Below are 19,856 nucleotides of genomic sequence, written 5' to 3'. Positions count from 1 at the left end.
CCCATCCCGACCTTACTAACCCCCACCCCATCTCACCTGGTAGAAGTTGGGCCAGAAGGTGCTGACAGCCAACTCCACCTGGCGCCAAGTGGGGTAGGCGGGGCCGGAGGCGTTCCACACGGGGATGCCCAGCGGACTGTTGTTCTCCTTAATGTAGATATTGAGCTGGCCCGGGTTGGCGCCCTCGCGCTGGCCCGCCACATAGTACTGGAAGATGAGGCAGTGGGTGTCGTTCTCTTTGAGCTGGGGCATGAGCAGCTGGGCCTTCTGGCCCGAGGAACGTCCGCTGGTGTTAACCATCATGAAGGCTGAGCCTTGGGGGGGGAGGGAGAGGAGGGTTAGTCAGTGAAACTACTAAACACACTAATACCTATAAATGACTTGAATAAACTTGACTAGTAATCAAGTGCATTTAAGATGTCACCGATTCAAACCGTTTTAAATGAGCATGAGTTGCACTGCTAAATCATGACAGTTATTTATGCCCTAAATATGAATTAGACAGGGTATTAGAGGAGGTAATCCAGTACACACAGTTTCTGAACGGCCATGTCATGAACACATATTTCACAGTTGGAGGTAGATACAGTAAAATAGGTGCTGCTTTCAATGATTTACGTATGGACTAATCAGCAGGCTACGTATTTGTAGAAGATAACCTGGCCAGCTGTTTATTTCAGAAACAGGAAAATGTGACCTGAACAAAGCACATACTGTACGTTAATTACTGTATCCAAGTCTCCCACTTCACCACTGACGTGATTATGGCAACACTAAATCAAGGTTAGTTGAAACGTTAACACAGCCTGTATACTTCATAACAAGACCATGACAAAGGAAACAGGGGGGAAGAGAAGATAAAGGGGATAAGATGTCTGCCTCAGTCAGAACAACAGTTAATGAATAACCACAACGTAACATTAAGAGAACCTCTCACTAGTCAGCATGGGTTGCCAGGATGGGACTCAGTCATACAATCAATAGAATGGGCTTGGAACCTCTAACCATGGCAACTTGAATGGGGATTCCCGTTCTATTCCTTCTATATCTATGACTGAGTCACTAGTCAGTATGGGTTGCCGGAGATGGGAGAGGTTCTATTAATGTCACGTTGTGGTTATTCATTAACTGTTGTTCTGACTGAGGCGGACATCTTCTTATCCCCTTTATCTTCTCTTCACCCCTTGTTTCCTCTGCCATGGATAGGAGGCCCCAAGCCCCTTCTATTCATTATATTTCTATGCTCTGGGTCCTCTCCGTGGACAAAGCTTTGAAAGACCCTGGCGTGCTCTCAGCTCATTTAAAGGGCCGTTTCAAAACTTTTTTTAATGGGCAAAAAGCGGAGTGTGGTGTTTGTTTTACTGCAAAAGACCCTCGGCCATTGTTCTGGCTCGTCTACTAGGTTTTCATTATCTACACAAACTGGTATTCCCGAGCTGAGTCTATATTTCTGCCTACTGTGTATATGCAGATTGTTGTTTCTTTCTAAAAATAAGCATGATGTACAAAACTAACAGGGAGATAGAGTGTAGGAGTGGAATGTACGGCCCACCAACAATGAATCAGAATTCTCATTGAAATTCTCCTCACTAAGTGCAGTATGCCCAAACAGCACCGTGGCAAATCTGAAAGTCTCAAGTGTCACTAATGTATACAGCTCCATTACTTCTATTTATACATTTTTCTGAAACTCTGCTTTTCCTTACTGAAGGTTCAGTCGCTAACGGCCCCCGTCATGCCCTAAAAGCCTAGACGATGGGGATAGTGAAGGATTTAGGGGGGGTTCATAGAGATCCCAGGCACATTGATCCTGAGTGGAGAAGAGAACAGGGAAGGGACCACTTTGTCCTTGGCCTTCCTTCCCCACTTCCATTAAAGCCTGTAGAACGCTCTCTGCCATGGCAACGTTGAAGTGCCCAGTACATAGGGCTTCAGAGTCTCATCGGCAGAACTCTCATTAGTGCATTTGTGCTCCAACATTGGCCTTCCAGGGCTAGAGCGCAGAGCGGAAGGAGGAGTGGGAGGAATCGATACGGTCTGGAGGTAGTGAAGGGTACACCATGGACAAATCCAGTAGCAACAAATGGACGCCCTTGACCACACCACTTTTAGGGTTGAGGACCGTTGTTGAAAATTTTCTAAAATTCTAAATTTCCTATGATGGCGAAAGGGTTGGCGAAACAAGAACAGTTTGCTTTGAATGGAAGTCTGGTGATAATTGGAAGACCACGTTGGGACAAAGAACGTTGTATATGTATATTTAGTCCAATTTAAAACAGAGCCGTGGCCTTAAAATTCAACCTCTTTCCTACTGTTTGCAATGCTCGGAAGGATCTGAGGCCTTCAACCTAGAAGTGGTGAACAAAAGACACGTTGAAGAGCAACAAGTTTTACTGTAGTTGTCGCTCCAGCTTGTCATCTAAGGTCAATCCCGCGCGCCAGGGTCATCCGCCGGCCTCTATATAATTATACATCAAACTATGATCCAAAGATTGTACCTACCTCTCCCTGGCTGTAGTATTAATAAGATAGAGGGTGCCCTCCTGTGCCGTGTCCATTCTTGTGTACTAAAGTGCGCCTTTTCCCACTTAATTTCAGATTAAATTGCAGATCAGGGTGTTAAATGTGCACCCTACCCTCTCATTTCCCAAGCAAATCTTGCCTATGGCCTGCAGCTACGAGAGGGGTAATTTGATATTCCATAATAATGATGGAATTGTGTTAAGGAGCCCAGACAACTCAGGCAGTCTCTGGGATTGTGTTAAGGAGCCCAGACATCTCAGGCAGTCTCTGGGATTGTGTTAAGGAGCCCAGACAACTCAGGCAGTCTCTGGGATTGTGTTAAGGAGCCCGACATCTCAGGCAGTCTCTGGGATTGTGTTAAGGAGCCCAGACAACTCCGGCAGTCTCTGGGATTGTGTTAAGGAGCCCAGACAACTCAGGCAGTCTCTGGGATTGTGTTAAGGAGCCCAGACAACTCAGGCAGTCTCTGGGATTGTGTTAAGGAGCCCAGACAACTCAGGCAGTCTCTGGGATTGTGTTAAGGAGCCCAGACAACTCAGGCAGTCTCTGGGATTGTGTTAAGGAGCCCAGACAACTCAGGCAGTCTCTGGGATTGTGTTAAGGAGCCCAGACATCTCAGGCAGTCTCTGGGATTGTGTTAAGGAGCCCAGACAACTCAGGCAGTCTCTGGGATTGTGTTAAGGAGCCCAGACATCTCAGGCAGTCTCTGGGATTGTGTTAAGGAGCCCAGACAACTCAGGCAGTCTCTGGGATTGTGTTAAGGAGCCCAGACAACTCAGGCAGTCTCTGGGATTTTGTTTAAAGTTGATAAAAACTGTAGTGGGGTGCGGGGTAATCTTTTTTGGAATTGGCGGTTCCCCCTCTCCATTAGAGATCTTTATACCACTGGGCTCATAGTTGGCATCAACGTCCGTGTAGTCATTTCATGGGTATGAGAGCTCACTGCTCACCAAAAGTCCCTTGTAAATAGGTTCAATCTGACTTCTGGCTATACATACTCACTACTACACTCGAGCTGGCTCATATGCTCCCTGTTGCTTCTACCGAACACACAGATATGATATCTTCTGATGACAGACATCATCCAACACCCAGGCCACAACCAAAACCCAAATCCATTCCCAATGCCACGCTACACTCTTGACCTCAAAAACTCAGATGACACCTCTGTCGCCCCTGGCGATGAACACACCAGTACATCTGACAATGATAACGACCAAGCTTGAGGCACAGCACCGGTTCCCATGGCCACCAGATCACCGGCGTCAACGATTTCTCCCAATTAATTTCATATTCCAATGTTTCTCGCATGGTTGCTGGTTGTTAGTACACAGGAAGACTGAAGGGTATGGAGCTGGGTCATTATAAAGTATGTTGGCAAGTTCATTGCCAAGATAAAAACGACAAAATGGTGTTTGTAGATGCAGTTTAGGAAAGTGGTCTAGTGCATCATTTTCTTGACAGCCTTGTCAGAAAAACGCTACTCCCTCAACGGATTCAGTCTTTCATAACTTGTAAATAAACTTCCATTACCAATCCTTGACATGATATCTAAACTATGCCTTTTAATTAATAGAGTCCTCTCTAATGTGCCTTCATGGCATAGCGTTAAGCTACATGTTAGCCTTCCGTTTGGTGTCTTGCCAACAGGTATATATGCCTGTCATTAGCATAACTCCTGTGCCATGATCAGAAGCACAATTTCTTTCCTTTCCAACTCACTTCATATATTTGTTCACAAGACCAATAGAAAAGAGGGACACCCTTTCATAAGTGGAGGCACATGCTCTTCCTGGTTGCATTGAAACAACAGACAGCACTTTCAAGGGATTGTTTGCCCCTTTCATGTGGTCCTTTATCTCGCTCTCTTTTGATATAAGTTTTATTTTCAGAGCTGTCATATTCCAGGGAGAAAAGAAACAGACAAGACAAGGAGGCAATGCTACGCCATTTCAATTTCATAGACAAAAGTTGAGACTCCCTCTGAGAAAGACTATGGGGTGCTCAAGGTCATCTGAAGTGATATGGGGTCCTAGAATATAAAGTGTTCTGGAATATTCCATCTCTGTTTCTTCAAGACTCACCTGCACCACACTGCTTGTGCTGATATAGGAATGCCATTTGTTAAAATACGTTTGTTTTACTGCTAATAATGTTTGAGTATTTTGTGATGATCAGTTATTCACCAACCTGTATTTCCAGGTGGCATGAAATAAAATATTCTGACTATACAAGTATCTTCAGTTAGCTCAACTTAACAGTATTTGGAGTATAAAAGTTGCATGAGAGCAAGTTAACACACTTCCAGATTTCACTCAACTTTGCATTTGTGTCACTTATAATGCTCCATCTATTCATGATTCTTGTAAAATCCTTGTGGTGTGTGTGTGTGTGTGTGTGTGTGTGTGTGTGTGTGTGTGTGTGTGTGTGTGTGTGTGTGTGTGTGTATTATGATCTCAGGTATCAGCCTCCTCTACTGCCAGGTGGTCTGGAACTGAATCCAGTTGCTAAGCTCTCGATACACTTGAGAGTTTAGTGGCACCAACCATGTGAGAAATTTGAAAAAAAAGATTGGCTTTCTAAAAAAGGCCATTATGCCTGCATTCTAACTAATGGAATTGGCATGGGAAGAACATTACAGACCTGGCATGTGCCGTTCCTGTCCCTCAGAGTTAGAAAACTGTCTTTTTCAGCCTTGGAAATAAAGGAGGCTATCTGTTGGCGATATGTCTGCTACAAGTATTCTGTCAGCCAATCAGGAACTCCACTGGCATCGTTTGTATTGTTGCACTGGCTGATGACAATCGCTAACCGACACAGATGACTTTACCCTTGGTGCTCAAGGTTTGCCGGAGAGCCGTGGCCTTATCACGAGATACACAGCAGGAGAGACGGTGGGCGTTTGGCGCCTGAGCGTCCGCCAAGGGGGAAATCACCAGCGTGGTGAGAAAGGGAGGAATCCACCATCAGTCTAGTGCTACTCGACGGCCTGACACCGGTCATTACATTAAATCGGTATCCTCACCATCTCGCCTGAGAGTGAGAATAGTAGGTTAAAGGAGGATCAAACTGAACCAGTTGCGTTGGTAAGAAGACTACAAGTTTCAGTTTCTTCTGAATTTTGGAAAACATGGAGGTATAAATATTTTTTAAAGCATCAAACTAATGCAGGAATTCACACAGTGAGTCTCACTTTGGACATAAACCTAACACACCTCAAGCAGCGAGCGGTGAGACATACTATATGACCCTGGCCATTCGTACCAGTAGTGAAAAACATCAGCAAGCCTATATTTTCACCATCTCCATAGCTTACTTATTTACAGTATCCCAATCCACACGCAATGGAGTTTTAGAAGCATTTTAGGGCCGGATTGTTTTAGTGTTGTCTAAAAGACACTCAGCAGGGGATACTGTTCTCCTCTACAATGCCAGGTTCAGGGCCAATTAACACGCAAACACTTTAAAAGCAACCAGAGGGTAATTTCCATAAAGAACAGAGCTTTGCAGTCATACAAAAAAAACATAATGTTCTCTATTTCTATGGAGTGTGTGTGTGTTAGAGAAGGAGAGCGTGTGAAAGAAAGAGAGCGAGCGAGTGCAAGATGATTGTTTTTTTTACTTTGCCATTTCCAGCTCCCATTATGAGCGGGTATCGACCTCGTCAGTTGATGTTCATGAGCTCTTTTTTTCCCCTCATTGAGCTTTTGACATGGGAGAGAGAAGAATGACCATTTAAAATGAAAGAGTCAAACACCGATAGGACGAATCCAATTTTCTCTACTCCCACAAATGATCGTACAATCAATCACTTTCTGGTGGAATGACAAGCAACTAAACTATATATATTTTTGTTTTCCTTTCTTTAAGGGATGAATTAGACTATGAATGGATTATGGACTAAGTGCGGCGATGCGGCCTTCTCGTTGGAAGGAAGGAAGGGATATGAACAAGTGCATAATCGTGGCCTTAATTTCAGGTTAATGGAACAAGCACTGTGCTAATGCATGTTTAAAGAGGCATTATATGGTGGGGAAAGAGAGGGGCAAGAGCGCGGCGCTAGCTATCGAGCCACATTCACACCAGCCCTTAAATATTTTAGCAGGATACATGACTTAAGAGGTTAAACGTGTTAGTGAGTGGATCAGTGCAGGTGGGTGGGGTGGGGCTGAGGCGGCGAGAGAGAGAGCGATGCGAAGATTAAATATTGGTCAGGCCGCACAGCTCAGCGCAATTGTCTTGTTGGTTCCACTCCAGCGGAATTGTTATGGCGTGTAAACAGCTCCCTACGAGTCAGCGAGATTGGTAATGAGATTTTTCTACATGGGAGGCTCTCGGAGAACGGATCAATGTCCCGTCGACGGGGGAAAGGATTAGAAAACTTGGATTTTAATCATTAACGTTTGGCCATGCAACATCATTGAGGACGCCATGCACTTGCATAAAAGAAGCATGGGGACTGGGAGAAGAGTTTATTCTAATGAAGAGCGGGATCTTGAGACTAGAGGACAGGGTGTCTGACAGCGAAACAACTGTCTCAGAGTACATGCCAGCCTGTCTCCCAATTTAAGGAGCTACGTGAGGGCAAACTGCACTATAGCAGGGGCGGACTGGGACCAGAAATCGGTTCTGGAATTTCTAACACACCCAACTATTTTTTTCCTTGTTTCCTTCAGGCCCCCAGTATTAGCCAGATAATCCTTTTAAGCATAACCCACACAGATAGACAGGCTAGAAATGTTTCAGCCCATCTGGCATTTGCCCAAAATGCCAGGAGGCCAGTCCGCCCATGTACAACAATATACTTTTTTTCAATCTCCAGAAATTACATCTAGATGAGTATATAGAAGATACACCTGACAGGATCTAAAACCTCAGAGCTCACGAATTATGTCTAGCATCACAACCTGACCAAGGATGACTGACAAATCAGAGTACTCTAGGTCTTGGTATGAAAGGCCTATGTCCTACAAGGCAGACTGATTCAATGTCTATCATACAGTGCCTTCGGAAAGTATTCAAACCCCTGGACTTTTTCCACATTTTGTTACTTTACAGCATTATTCTAAAATGGAGTAAATGGTATTTTTCCCTCTCGTCAATCTACATACAAAACCCCATAATTACAAAGTGAAAAGAGGTTTTTAGAAATGTTTGCAAATGTAAAAAAATAAAAATAGGTTGAAATACCTTATTTATATAAGTATTCAGACTATTTGCTACGAGATACGAAATTGAGCTCACACCTGTGTATATAAGTTCCCACAGTTGACAGCGGTAGTCAGAGCAAAAATCAAGCCATGAAGTCGAAGGAATTGTCCATAGAGCTCCGAGAAAGGATTGTGTCGAGGCACAGATCTGGGGAAAGGTAAAAAAAACATTTCTGCAGCTTTAAAAAGGTCCTTAATAACACAATGGCCTCCATCATTGTTAAATGGAAGAAGTTTGGAACCACCAAGACTCTTTCTAGAGCTGGCCGCCCGGCCAAACTGAGCAATCAGGGGAGAAGAAACCTGGCACCATCCCTACGGTGAAGCGTGGTGGTAGCAGCATCATGCCGTGGGGATGTTTTTCAGTGGCAGGGACTGGGAGGTCAGGATCGAGGCAAATAGGAACAGGAACCTGGAACAGGTTCTCAGACTGGGGCGAAGGTTCACCTTCCAACAGGACAACAACCCGAAGCACACAGCAAAGATAACGCAGGAGTGGCTTTGGAACAAGTCTGAATGTCCCTGAGTGGCCCAGCCAGAACCCGGACGAGAACCCGATCATGGAGAGACCTGAAAATAGCTGTGCAGCGACAGAGGATCTGCAGAGAGAAATGGGAGAAACTCCCCAAATACAGGTGGGCCAAGCTTTTAGCGTCATACCCAAGAATAATCAAGGCTGTAATCACTGTCAAAGGTGCTTCAACAAAGTAGAGGGTCTGAATACTTATGTAAATGTCATCATTTTTAAAAAAAAAAATTTTTATAAATTAGCAAACATTTCTAAAAACCTGTTTTTGCTTTGTCATTATGGGGTAGTGTGATGTCATTATGGGGTAGTGTGATGTCATTATGGGGTAGTGTGATGTCATTATGGGGCAGTGTGATGTCATTATGGGGTAGTGTGATGTCATTATGGGGTAGTGTGTGTAGACTGATGAGGGGGGAAAAAAGTAAATCTTAGAATAAGGCTGTAACCTAACAAAATGTGGTAAAAGTCAAGGGGTCTGAATAGTTTCAGAAGGCACTTTATATTCCAACACACAACTTTAATCTCTAAGCTTCATTTACTATTAGGAAGTACAATAATCAATAACAATTCATGGATTCAAATGATACTCTGCCATGACAAACGGTTTGCTGCTATAACCTTGCATGCACTCATGCAAACGTGTACACAGACACACACACACACACACTTCGTTGCCCATGGGATTACGTTGATGAGCGTATTATGTTTAGAATCAGATGGGTTGTTCTCTTTCCATTTTGCCGTGCACAGATTACTGATTCAGGCTGGTGCCCCAGCGCTCTGCTCTTGTAACCAGGATGTGTTGTTTGTTCATTTATTGATTAACCTTCACATGCAAAGTACTTTGTAAATTGAAGTTGTGCTTATTGGAAACGGGATATGTTTAAGGCCCAGTGATGAATAGCCAGAGAGCGGGGCCAGGATGGGGAGTGTTTGCCTAAGGGGGGCATCTAATAATTGAGTTTTGACAACTAATTTCAATACGAACCGCCAGTGTAAATACGGTCAGGGAACACGGACGTTTCCCAATGAAAGGCCCCGCATAAAGAAGGACAGTCATGATTAACTTTATGAGCCTAATCATCTTTACTATATAGTGGACACTGCAATAGAGAGCAACTGTGATGCACTTAATCCCATTCATCAGCTATTCATGATGAACGAGGAATAAACAGCAAAAAAAAGTCAAACCCTTCTTGAAACTCTTAACTGTTCACAACATTGCATTTTGAAATCCAATTAGGAACATGGCAATGAACTGATTTGTCTTGCTCTTAAATGGGTTCAATTAAACTTTTTTAAATAATGGTATATGCCAATTACTGTTGCAGGTAATGTGTAACAAAGGAGGGCCTTAATACAATTGCTATGATATTTAGAGCCACACTCAACATCCATACAACATTAGCATTTCAAACTATCCACATATGAGGTAACTAACACTGTAAAACGGAGACCCAACAGTTACAAGACAGAAGCATCCTCTTTTCCCTCTCTCTTAAGAGAGGTGCCCTGTGGAATACTGGGATGGCTGGCTCCCCAGCCTGGCAGGTGTCCACGGCTTAGGGGCGGCACCTGTGTCGTGGGGCACTGGCCAGGGAGGGAGCAGAGCCACTGGCCCCACCATCCAGCTTCACAGGATGCCAACCTCTCCCTCCCTGTGCCAGGTCTACAGTGACTATCCTTTCCAGCCAGGGTGAGGCTATTTGCGACATAGCAAGTCATTGCTCCTGCTATTTTCTGTAACTAAACACTTTGTAGATGTTTTTTGCTGTGCTTCCTGAAAAACAACATAGAACATGACATAGAACATGGGCTGCCTCTTTCAACTACATTAGCACTGCTAATGAGGCAGAGAACCTTGAGATTGGTAGCAGCAGTGTCACTCCCTGGCCATGCCCAGTGAGCCTACAGCCCCCTCTAATGAACCCACAGTGACCAAGGAGTGAGGCCTTTTAAAAATACACTTTGGTCAACAGAAGGAAGTATGACCGAGAGAGCTGCGTTGATTGTGCACAATCTGTCCCTGATGTTGCATTTCCTGCATGTGTCCGCCGTAAAAGAACAGGAAGTGTTTTTCAATGGGCCCTGATAACAGTTGACTGGGGTAAATGCAGGATTTATTAAGCAAGAATAATGTAAAAGTCCATAAGATAACACTGTCTCAGTGCAGTCGTGCATCCTTCCAGGTGCAACTACTTACAAATTAGGTTTCAGATTACAAATAAAATATAGATATTTCAGGGTGCCAATGCAGGAGGACAGATTGTGGTTTTTCATTTATTTTTGTACATTTTTTAATTGAACCTTTATTTAAGTAAGCAAGTCAGTTAAGAACAAATTCTTATTTATTTACAATGACGGCCTACCCCGGCCAAAACCGGATGACGCTGGGCCAATTGTGCGCCGCCCTTTGGGATTCCCAATCACGGCCGGATATGGTGATCTAATTTAGGGATCTGGATCCTCATGGTGTTTTTAGAACAAGCATATTTTGCATGACATTTCTCTGAAATTGATATTTAACTATATGTGTGTGGTACAGGGAGGGAGTTTAAAAGACGTTTCCCTTTTTCCAATCACTTTTCCAATAAGCCTCCTTCACCTTAAAGCTTTGACGATGGGTAAGGAAGTAATAGCATTGATATACAGTGCCTTGCAAAAGTATTCAGACCCCTGGGATTTCTTCACGTTTGATTGTTTTAAAATGGGATTCAAATTGATTGGTTAACAATCTACACAAAATACTTGAACATAAAACAAACTTCCCAAGAAGACTCACAGCTGAAATCGATGTCAAAGGTGTTTCTAACAAGTATTAACTCAGGGAGCTGAATACTTATGCAACAACTATTTTTTAGTTTCAGCTCCCTGAGTTAATACATTGGCATTGATTACAGCTGTGAGTCTTCTCGGGGAACTCTAAGAGGCATGCACACCTGGAGTGTGGAATATTTGCCCATTATTCTTTTCAAAATTCTTCAATCTCTGTCAAGATGTTTGGGATCATGACTTGACAGCAATTTTCAAGTCTTGCCATTGATTCTCAAGCAGATTTAAATCAAAACTATATCTTGGCCAGGAACATTCACAGTCTTCTTCGTAAAGCAACACCAGTGTAGATTTGGCCTTGTGCTGTAGGTTATTGTCCTGCTGAAAGGTGAATTCCTCTCCCAGTCTCTGGTGTAAAGACTGAAACAGGTATACCTCTATGATTGTGCCTTAGCTCCATCCTGTTTATTTTTAAACTGAAAAACTCCAGTATTTGTCGATGTCAAGCATATCAATACCATGATGCAGCCACCACCAAGCTTGAAATTAAGGAGACAGTCAACTCAAAAATTGCAATTTGCCCCAAACATAAGGCTTTGCATTTAGGCCATCAAATGTATTCTTTTGCTGTTTTTTGTTGATGCAGTATTGCTTTAGTGCAGGGGTCTCCGGGAACAGGGTTGGGGTGAACCTATAGGACGGTAGCTCTCCAGGAACAGGGTTGGGGTGAACCTATAGGACGGTAGCTCTCCAGGAACAGGGTTGGGGTGAACCTATAGGACGGTAGTTCTCCAGGAACAGGGTTGGGGTGAACCTATAGGACGGTAGCTCTCCAGGAACAGGGTTGGGGTGAACCTATAGGACGGTAGTTCTCCAGGAACAGGGTTGGGGTGAACCTATAGGACGGTAGTTCTCCAGGAACAGGGTTGGGGTGAACCTATAGGACGGTAGCTCTCCAGGAACAGGGTTGGGGGTGAACCTATAGGACGGTAGCTCTCCAGGAACAGGGTTGGGGTGAACCTATAGGACGGTAGTTCTCCAGGAACAGGGTTGGGGTGAACCTAGGACGGTAGCTCTCCAGGAACAGGGTTGGGGTGAACCTATAGGACGGTAGTTCTCCAGGAACAGGGTTGGGGTGAACCTATAGGACGGTAGTTCTCCAGGAACAGGGTTGGGGTGAACCTATAGGACGGTAGCTCTCCAGGAACAGGGTTGGGGTGAACCTATAGGACGGTAGTTCTCCAGGAACAGGGTTGGGGTGAACCTATAGGACGGTAGCTCTCCAGGAACAGGGTTGGGGTGAACCTATAGGACGGTAGCTCTCCAGGAACAGGGTTGGGGTGAACCTATAGGACGGTAGCTCTCCAGGAACAGGGTTGGAGAGCCCTGCTTTGTGCCTTGTTTCATACAAGATGCAAGTTTTAGAATCTTTATTTATATGTATATTTGTATTATTTTCACTCTGTCATTTAGGAGTCACTACAATGTTGTTGATCCATCCTCCGTTTTCTCCCATCACAGACATTGAACTCCGCAGCTGTTTTAAAATTACCAATGGGATCATGGTAACATCCCTGAGAAGTTTCATTCCTGTCCTGAAGCTCAGTTCAGAAGGACGACTGTCTCTGATTTGTCTGGGTGGTTTACTACATCATCCACAGCATAATTATTAACTTGACCATGCTTAAAGTGATATTCAATGTCGGATTTGTTATTGTTACCCATCTACCAATCACTGCCCTTCTTCATGAGGCTTTCGCAAAAGCTCCCTGGTCGTTGTAGTTGGATCGGTGCTTGAAATGCAATTCTTGATTGAGGGACCTTACAGATGTTGCATTTATGGGGGACAGAGGAAGGGGTAGCCATTTAAAAATCATGTCAACCACTACTGTATTATTTCACACAGAGTAAGTGCTTGTAAGTTGTGATTTGTTAAAGGAAAAATCCACCCAAAACCACTCATTGCAACCATCACTGTGGCCCTATTTGGCTCAGATGGTAGAGCAAGGCACTTGCATGCCAGGCACCACCCATACGTAAAAAGTATGCACGCATGGCTAAGTCATTTTAGATAAAATTGCATATATTATTTCTTGAATTTACATTGTTAAATATTATTTATATGTGAGAACAATATTTTTGTGAACAAATGTTTCATTTTGGCGTTATAATAAGGTTGGTAGCAACATTGAAAATCGTTGTGGGAATCTGTTGCAGCTCAAGTCGACGACCAAATCCACAATGCCCCGTATCCACAGGCACCAAAAGCTACACAGGGCTGCTCTATCTGCGCTGGCTGGATTGCTAGGTAGCTAGCTAGCAAACGTTTATCAGCATGTAAAGTAGCTAGTTAGCTGTAAAATTGCCTTAAACTTCAATTAAGGAGCCTACAATCGGCAGATCGATGGAGTCTAACAGATAGACTTTTGAGGAGATGGGAAATGGCTGCACGGTGCATTCTGGGCGATTCTGGGACAAGGAGGGCTCTTCAAGGAGTAAATGGGAGTCTAGCTCAAAAACGGCACGAATTTCGGCAACAAGAACATTACAAATCTTTTCCGAGATGTGAGATAATTAACTTGCTGTAATGTCGTATATCTTTGGAATTGTCACATTAAGTAATTGCGGAAAATAGGCACGTTTCTCGACATACACACAGTCTTTGAGAAAAGATTGCATGACGATTAGCTTAGCAACCATGTGACTCAGCATGACAACGCGATTGGTCGACAGTCTGCAGGGTGGGGCGTAAAAACATTCCATTATTCATTGGAGTCCTATCTCCTTTCTGAAGTATCTCTGGTGACAGCACCATTCAATGCACCCTGGACTAAAGAGGCAGACAATTAGGAAAGCTGTGCTAGAGAGACCTTTAAATTACACGAGGTCGGAATAACACAAAAAATATGATCAATGGCTCATTTGAGAGAAGACCTCCTCCTGAGTTATGACATCGGCCAGTATTGAAATCTGACATGTATGATAGACATTTTCACCATCTAAAAGTCGTACTCCTATTAATTTATAGTGTAGAGAGAGACTTTGTCACGGCGCTATGTCATAACGGCTGGATTTCTGCCCGCTTCAAAGCCAATTTCTCAGATGCACATGACAACATGAAATGACCCAGGGAATTTATAGAACATCACTCAGATGCACAAAAACAATATACAATTCAAAATGGGTGAACTTTCCGTTGAAGGTTAATTTCACTCCTGAACTAATTCAGGCTTGCCTAAACAAAACTATTTTACTTCTGAACTAATTCAGGCTTGCCTAAACAAAACTATTTTAGTTCTGAACTAATTCAGGCTTGCCTAAACAAAATTATTTTAGTTCTGAACTAATTCAGGCTTGCCTAAACAAAATTATTTTACTTCTGAACTAATTCAGGCTTGCCTAAACAAAATTATTTTAGTTCTGAACTAATTCAGGCTTGCCTAAACAAAACTATTTTAGTTCTGAACTAATTCAGGCCTGCCTAAACAAAACTATTTTACTTCCGAATTTTTTCACTTTCACATTAGTATTTTGTGTAGGTTGTTGACAACAAATGACAATTTAATCTATTGTAATCTTACTTTGAAACATAACAAAATGTAAAGAATACTTTTGCAAGGCACTATTTAATTTCATCCCACAAATTGGAGGAGCCAAATCTAATTCACTCACTTAGGCGTTGGTATTTATTCTAATTGCGCAGTCCAAGCATGGAAGACTGACTGTAACCGTCAATTTTCCTTGCCTGTTACACCTTCCATAATCACCATCTGGACTGTCTCCAATGTCTCCATCTCCTGCTGGAAACCTTCACCTTTCTACCCATGTATCAACGACTTCAAAGCTATTTCACTAAATACTGCATTAAATAGAGCTCTCACATTATAGTCCCGGTATCAACTCATGTAGCTCACAGGGACGTGCACTCTGAGTCTAGAGCGAGTGCTAATCAAAGAGCAGAGGTTGGAGGTACTACATTTTTCCAATTAGCTTTTTTTCCAGCAAACGATGAAGGGGGTGGCCAGTGCAGCATGTTCGATGTCATTTGGCGTAATGACTGCGACCATCATTATGGCCGAACGCTGTCGGGTCCTGAACTTTGAAATCATTACCCGCGGTTGGATTTCGGCTGGAGAGAACTGCTCTTCACTCTTTCGACACCGCACACCTCCCGACTCAGAGGTCGCTCGGAGCGGGGAACGAACAACATTTTCCAAATGGGCGACGTGGAGGACTGGGCTGATTTCGATCGCTCGCGCCACTCCAGGATTTGTGCCTCTAATCCCTCTTAACTTTTCCTCCTTGTTAAAATGTAAGTTTCAGCAGGTGCTGTGCACCTTGAGGTTAAGCACAGTCTTAGCTGAGAACCCACTCCCAGAGAGTCTCTGCTGAGTATGCACTTCCAGGCCACAATGTCAAATCAACTCCAGCAGAGAAGGTAAGGACAGGAGACATCTGATTGCTGTGATTCATGTACAATCAAATCATGGAAAGACTTTTCTGAATCACCATCTCAAATCTGGATTTTGACTATGGTCTCCAAGGATTCAACCTTTGTCACAAACGTAACTAGTCACTACGAACACCCAACATAAGGTGCAGCAAAAACAATGTGCCACCTTCGCTGCCTTTCATTGAGAGTATTTTAACTTTTTGTATTGTTTGTTGGTTTGACAATGCCACTGTCAGCCAGAGAAATATGCTGAGAAGGATTATCACCACAGCAAGGAAGGTACTTGGAGTCAAACAGACAGGCCTGGATGAGATCTTTAAGGTCAGGGCCCTCCGCAAGGCTCACAAAATTATTTTAGACCCAAGCCACCCCCTGTACCCGGACTTTGAACTACTCCCCTCTGGGCGCAGGTATAGGGCACCCCTCAGCAGGAAAAACACAACTACAGTCATTTGTGCCAGGTGTGATATCCCTCCTAAATAGCTCGGGCTCATGTTCCTATTGACCCAGTAAGGCCAGCAGGCTAGTCTCTTTTTATTGGTATGTAACTGTTATGAAAGTTGTATTGTCAATTTTGTTTAGCATTTAAAACACCACTTTAAAACGTGTACATGACACCGCAACAAAATTTCCCCATGGGGACAACAAAGGATGTAAGTAAGTAGTCAGTCAATGACTGAGTCAAAGTGACACATGACATAAATTAGCTCTGTTGAGCAGAAGTTGTTCATCAGAGTCCATTGTGTACAGGTAGTTTCTTCTCAAGTCCGTCAAGGCAGAGCTTTTAGTGACGCGTCTCTTTACCCAGGAGTCCCATAACCCTGAGACAGTGTTTTACGAAAATAATACATTTCAGTCTCACAAAATTAAACAGCTTCCGTGGATTGTGTGAACACCTGCAAATAATTCTGCCATGTATACCATCTGTTTCCTTAGAAATTGACAGATCTGTCTAGTCAAAATAATGGGGGGTGGGGGGGGGCGCAGGGAAGTATGGGTTTGGAAGACTGACACAGGAAAGTCCTTGTGTGCTGATCAGATATGCAAACTGCAATACTGTGTGTCGTAAGGTCTCTATTGTGTGGGTATTGTCTTCGATGTTCACCTCTGTTAAGTTTCCAGTGTTCCTCTGCGATGATACAGAAGAGTTATTTGCTGATATGATGTGGGAGGTCTTTGCAATGAAAGAGCCTGTGTCTTTGTGATCTATAGGAGGTATGCAGCCTTCGCTTCAGGCCACAACTGTATCTAGTCAAACAGGTTGACTATTTATGGCTCATTTCCAAAGAGAAGAATTGAGAAGAGTAGAAATGTCTATCCTCTAACGCCTCAGTTTCCATGGCTTAAGGCTGTGTGTTTGAAACTTGCAGCTGATGGCGTGTATAGTATCATTTTCAAAGTTTGGTTGTGTTATACATAAATAGTTATCCATCACATCAATCTCCTGGAGCATGGTTGTATGATGCCGATTATCGTCAGGTGTATAATTTATGAAGGTTATGCCCTTTTATTGATAGTGCTGGTGGAGCCATTTTTTTTTTCACGGCTGCGGGAGAGTCACGGAACGGTCTCCCCATTTGACAAAAGAGAGCACACCTCCCTCCCAGAACTTGCTTTCAAGTGCCCGTCTTTGTTCTGTCATTGCCTTATTAAATTGATAAACTGATGATAATGGCTGATAATTGTGGCCCAGTACCTGGGACTCTCCGTCTGTGATTGCCGGAGGCCAGACGGAGTGGAAGGGACGTCAGAGGCTGTGTCTCGTTACCGTAGCGCTGAGATGAAAGGGACTACTTTCACTGGGTACACTTATTACCATTAAAATCAATCACTTCAGCTCTCCTCCTCAGAACTCCGTCAGGTATAATTTCCTACAGTTGTTTTCACCACTCAAATGAAAATGAGACCACAGGAAGTAGATGTACGGCTCTGATCTCCAGTGAGATATGCTTTATTGCAGTGTTAACCTTATAGGTCGTTTAGACCAATTAAGTTCAACCAATCTGATAGGAAATAGTCATTTAAAAAATGTAGCATTCAAATTGCGCTACAGCCATACCTTTGCCATGACTCAGACACAAGCTGTTGGAGATATGCATTCCAACTACTGCATTTAGGCAGTGTCCGACAAGCACGTACACACACACACACACACACACACACTCAAGGAGCCAAGGCTGATGTGCAGAGGGCTCCGGGGAGGGAGTGAAAAGTGTGGTGATTTATTGGGACTTCCCCTTTGTAAAATATTTTAACCTCGCGGCTGCGGCTGTAACTAGTTCCCCCTCTGTGTCGCGAGACACTGCGCGACCCTGCTGACTGGTGACTGTGGGGAGCACCGATTTATGGCACCTGACCCTGCAACAAATCACATTCCAAAGCTGAGGCGGCACACAGACGTGTCCCCGTGAAGCGCCTCGCTCCTCTACTCACCATCACCGGCTCATCTAATTTAAAGAGGTGCCATCTCAAGCAGAGATGCCCATTAGGAAAACAACGCGGTCCTGAAAATGAGAGGCGCTCCGCCAAGCTACTAGGCTGTGTAACGGTCGTTGGTGGAAGGTGAGGACCAAAGCGCAGCGTGGTACGTGTTCGTCATTTATTAAATAGAACTGAACACTAAATACAAAGTAACAAAAAAGAACAACCGAAACAGCTCCGTCAGGTACAAAACAGAAAGCAACTACCCACAAAACCCATGTGGGCAAGAGCTACCTAAGTATGGTTCTCAATCAGAGACGACGATAGACAGCTGTCCGATTGAGAACCATACCCGGCCAAAAACAAAGAAATACAAAAACATAGAAAAAGGAACATAGAATGCCCACCTTAGTCACTGGGCGTGACAGGCTGGTGTTGTGAAGCCAGGGTAATGGAGATAACAGGGAAATAAGCCATACATTGATACAGGGAATAAATGTATATTTTAATTAACGCGGCGCCTGGAAGAGGACGCCCAGTAACACCTCAAGCAGAGATTTTCATTCTCTTCCTGTCGAGTGCATTATTTCAGGCCATAATTCTCCGTGCAGAAGGGCCAGCCAGCCAGCGAAATTGAACAGCCCTACTGCTGGCAAGCTCCATTTAACCATTCGACAGCAGCTCGACTGGACACACAAACTGGAAAATCAGACAAATGTAATGCTGCTCACAAGCCCCAATAACAAGACCGGGTACATGGGGGGAACAGCTGAAATAGACTGCCAACTTTATTTTATTACCAGGTTTGTTTCAGACTGAACATTTTCAATTTCACGGGGAAGACAGAAATAATCGTTCTTCCACATGAGAAGAATGACATCTTTGGGAATTGGGCCATGATTTTCGACTATAGGTTTTGGTTTTAAGATATGTAGGGAAAAACACTATCTGAAATGTGGATTACCGTATGGTAGATTCCATTACAAATCTACTTCATCAATCTCTTACAAGGTTCATCTTCAAATGGTTGAACGTGACAGACCCTTACAGTTTCACACTGAGGGATAGCAGTTCTGGATCAGTACAATAAAACAGACATGGCAGAGGGAGGAGAGGTGTATGGTCAGGGTTATAGAAAGTGAATGTGACTCTCTACTAGAGGTCAACCGATTAATCGGAATGGCAGATTCCAATCGGAAATCTGTATTTTTGGGCGCCGATTTGACGATACATTTTTTTTATTTTATTATTTATTTAATTTGGCAAGTCGGTTAAGAACACATTCTTACTTTCAATGACGGCCTAGGAACGGTGGGTTAACTGCCTCGTTCAGGTGCAGAACGACAGATTTTCACCTTATCAGCTCGGGGGATCCAATCTTGCAACCTTTCAGTTAACTAGTCCAACACAATAACGACCTGCCTCTCTCTCGTTGCACTCCACAAGGGGACTGCCTGTTACGCGAATGCAGTAAGCCAAGGTAAGTTGCTAGCTAGCATTAAACTTATCTTATAAAACAATCAATCATAATCACTAGTTAACTACACATGGTTGATGATATTACTAGATATTATCTAGCGTGTCCTGCGTTGCATATAATCTGACTGAGCATACACGCATACAAGTATCTGACTGAGCGGTGGTAGGCAGAAGCAGGCGAGTAAACATTCATTCAAACAGCACTTTCGTGCATTTTGCCAGCAGCTCTTCGTTGTGCGTCAAGCATTGCGCTGTTTATGACTTCAAGCCGATCAACTTCCGAGATGAGGCTGGTGTAACCGAAGTGAAATGGCTAGCTAGTTACTAATAGCGTTTCAAACGTCACTCGCTCTAAGCCTTCTAGTAGTTGTTCCCCTTGCTCTGCATGGGTAACGCTGCTTCGATGGTGGCTGTTGTTGTTGTGTTGCTGGTTCGAGCCCAGGGAGGAGCGAGGAGAGGGACGGAAGCT

The 19,856-nt window shown here is 43.8% G+C and overlaps 1 protein-coding gene across 10 annotated transcripts in view; it reads right to left on the bottom strand.

Annotated features, from left to right (window-relative positions):
• Positions 1-19,856, bottom strand: part of LOC115123979 (receptor-type tyrosine-protein phosphatase mu-like) — a 399,895-nt gene that overhangs the window by 285,315 nt on the left and 94,724 nt on the right. For all 10 annotated transcript variants that reach the window (XM_065006960.1, XM_065006962.1, XM_065006965.1 and 7 more), the window contains exon 3: positions 37-314. In XM_065006960.1, coding sequence (XP_064863032.1) covers positions 37-314 — 278 coding nt within the window. The remainder of the gene's footprint in view (positions 1-36; positions 315-19,856) is intronic.

The sequence above is a fragment of the Oncorhynchus nerka genome, linkage group LG22 (assembly GCF_034236695.1).
Source record: "Oncorhynchus nerka isolate Pitt River linkage group LG22, Oner_Uvic_2.0, whole genome shotgun sequence".
NCBI classification, from domain to species: Eukaryota; Metazoa; Chordata; class Actinopteri; order Salmoniformes; family Salmonidae; genus Oncorhynchus; species Oncorhynchus nerka.
This window is presented reverse-complemented; position numbering and strand designations above follow the sequence as displayed.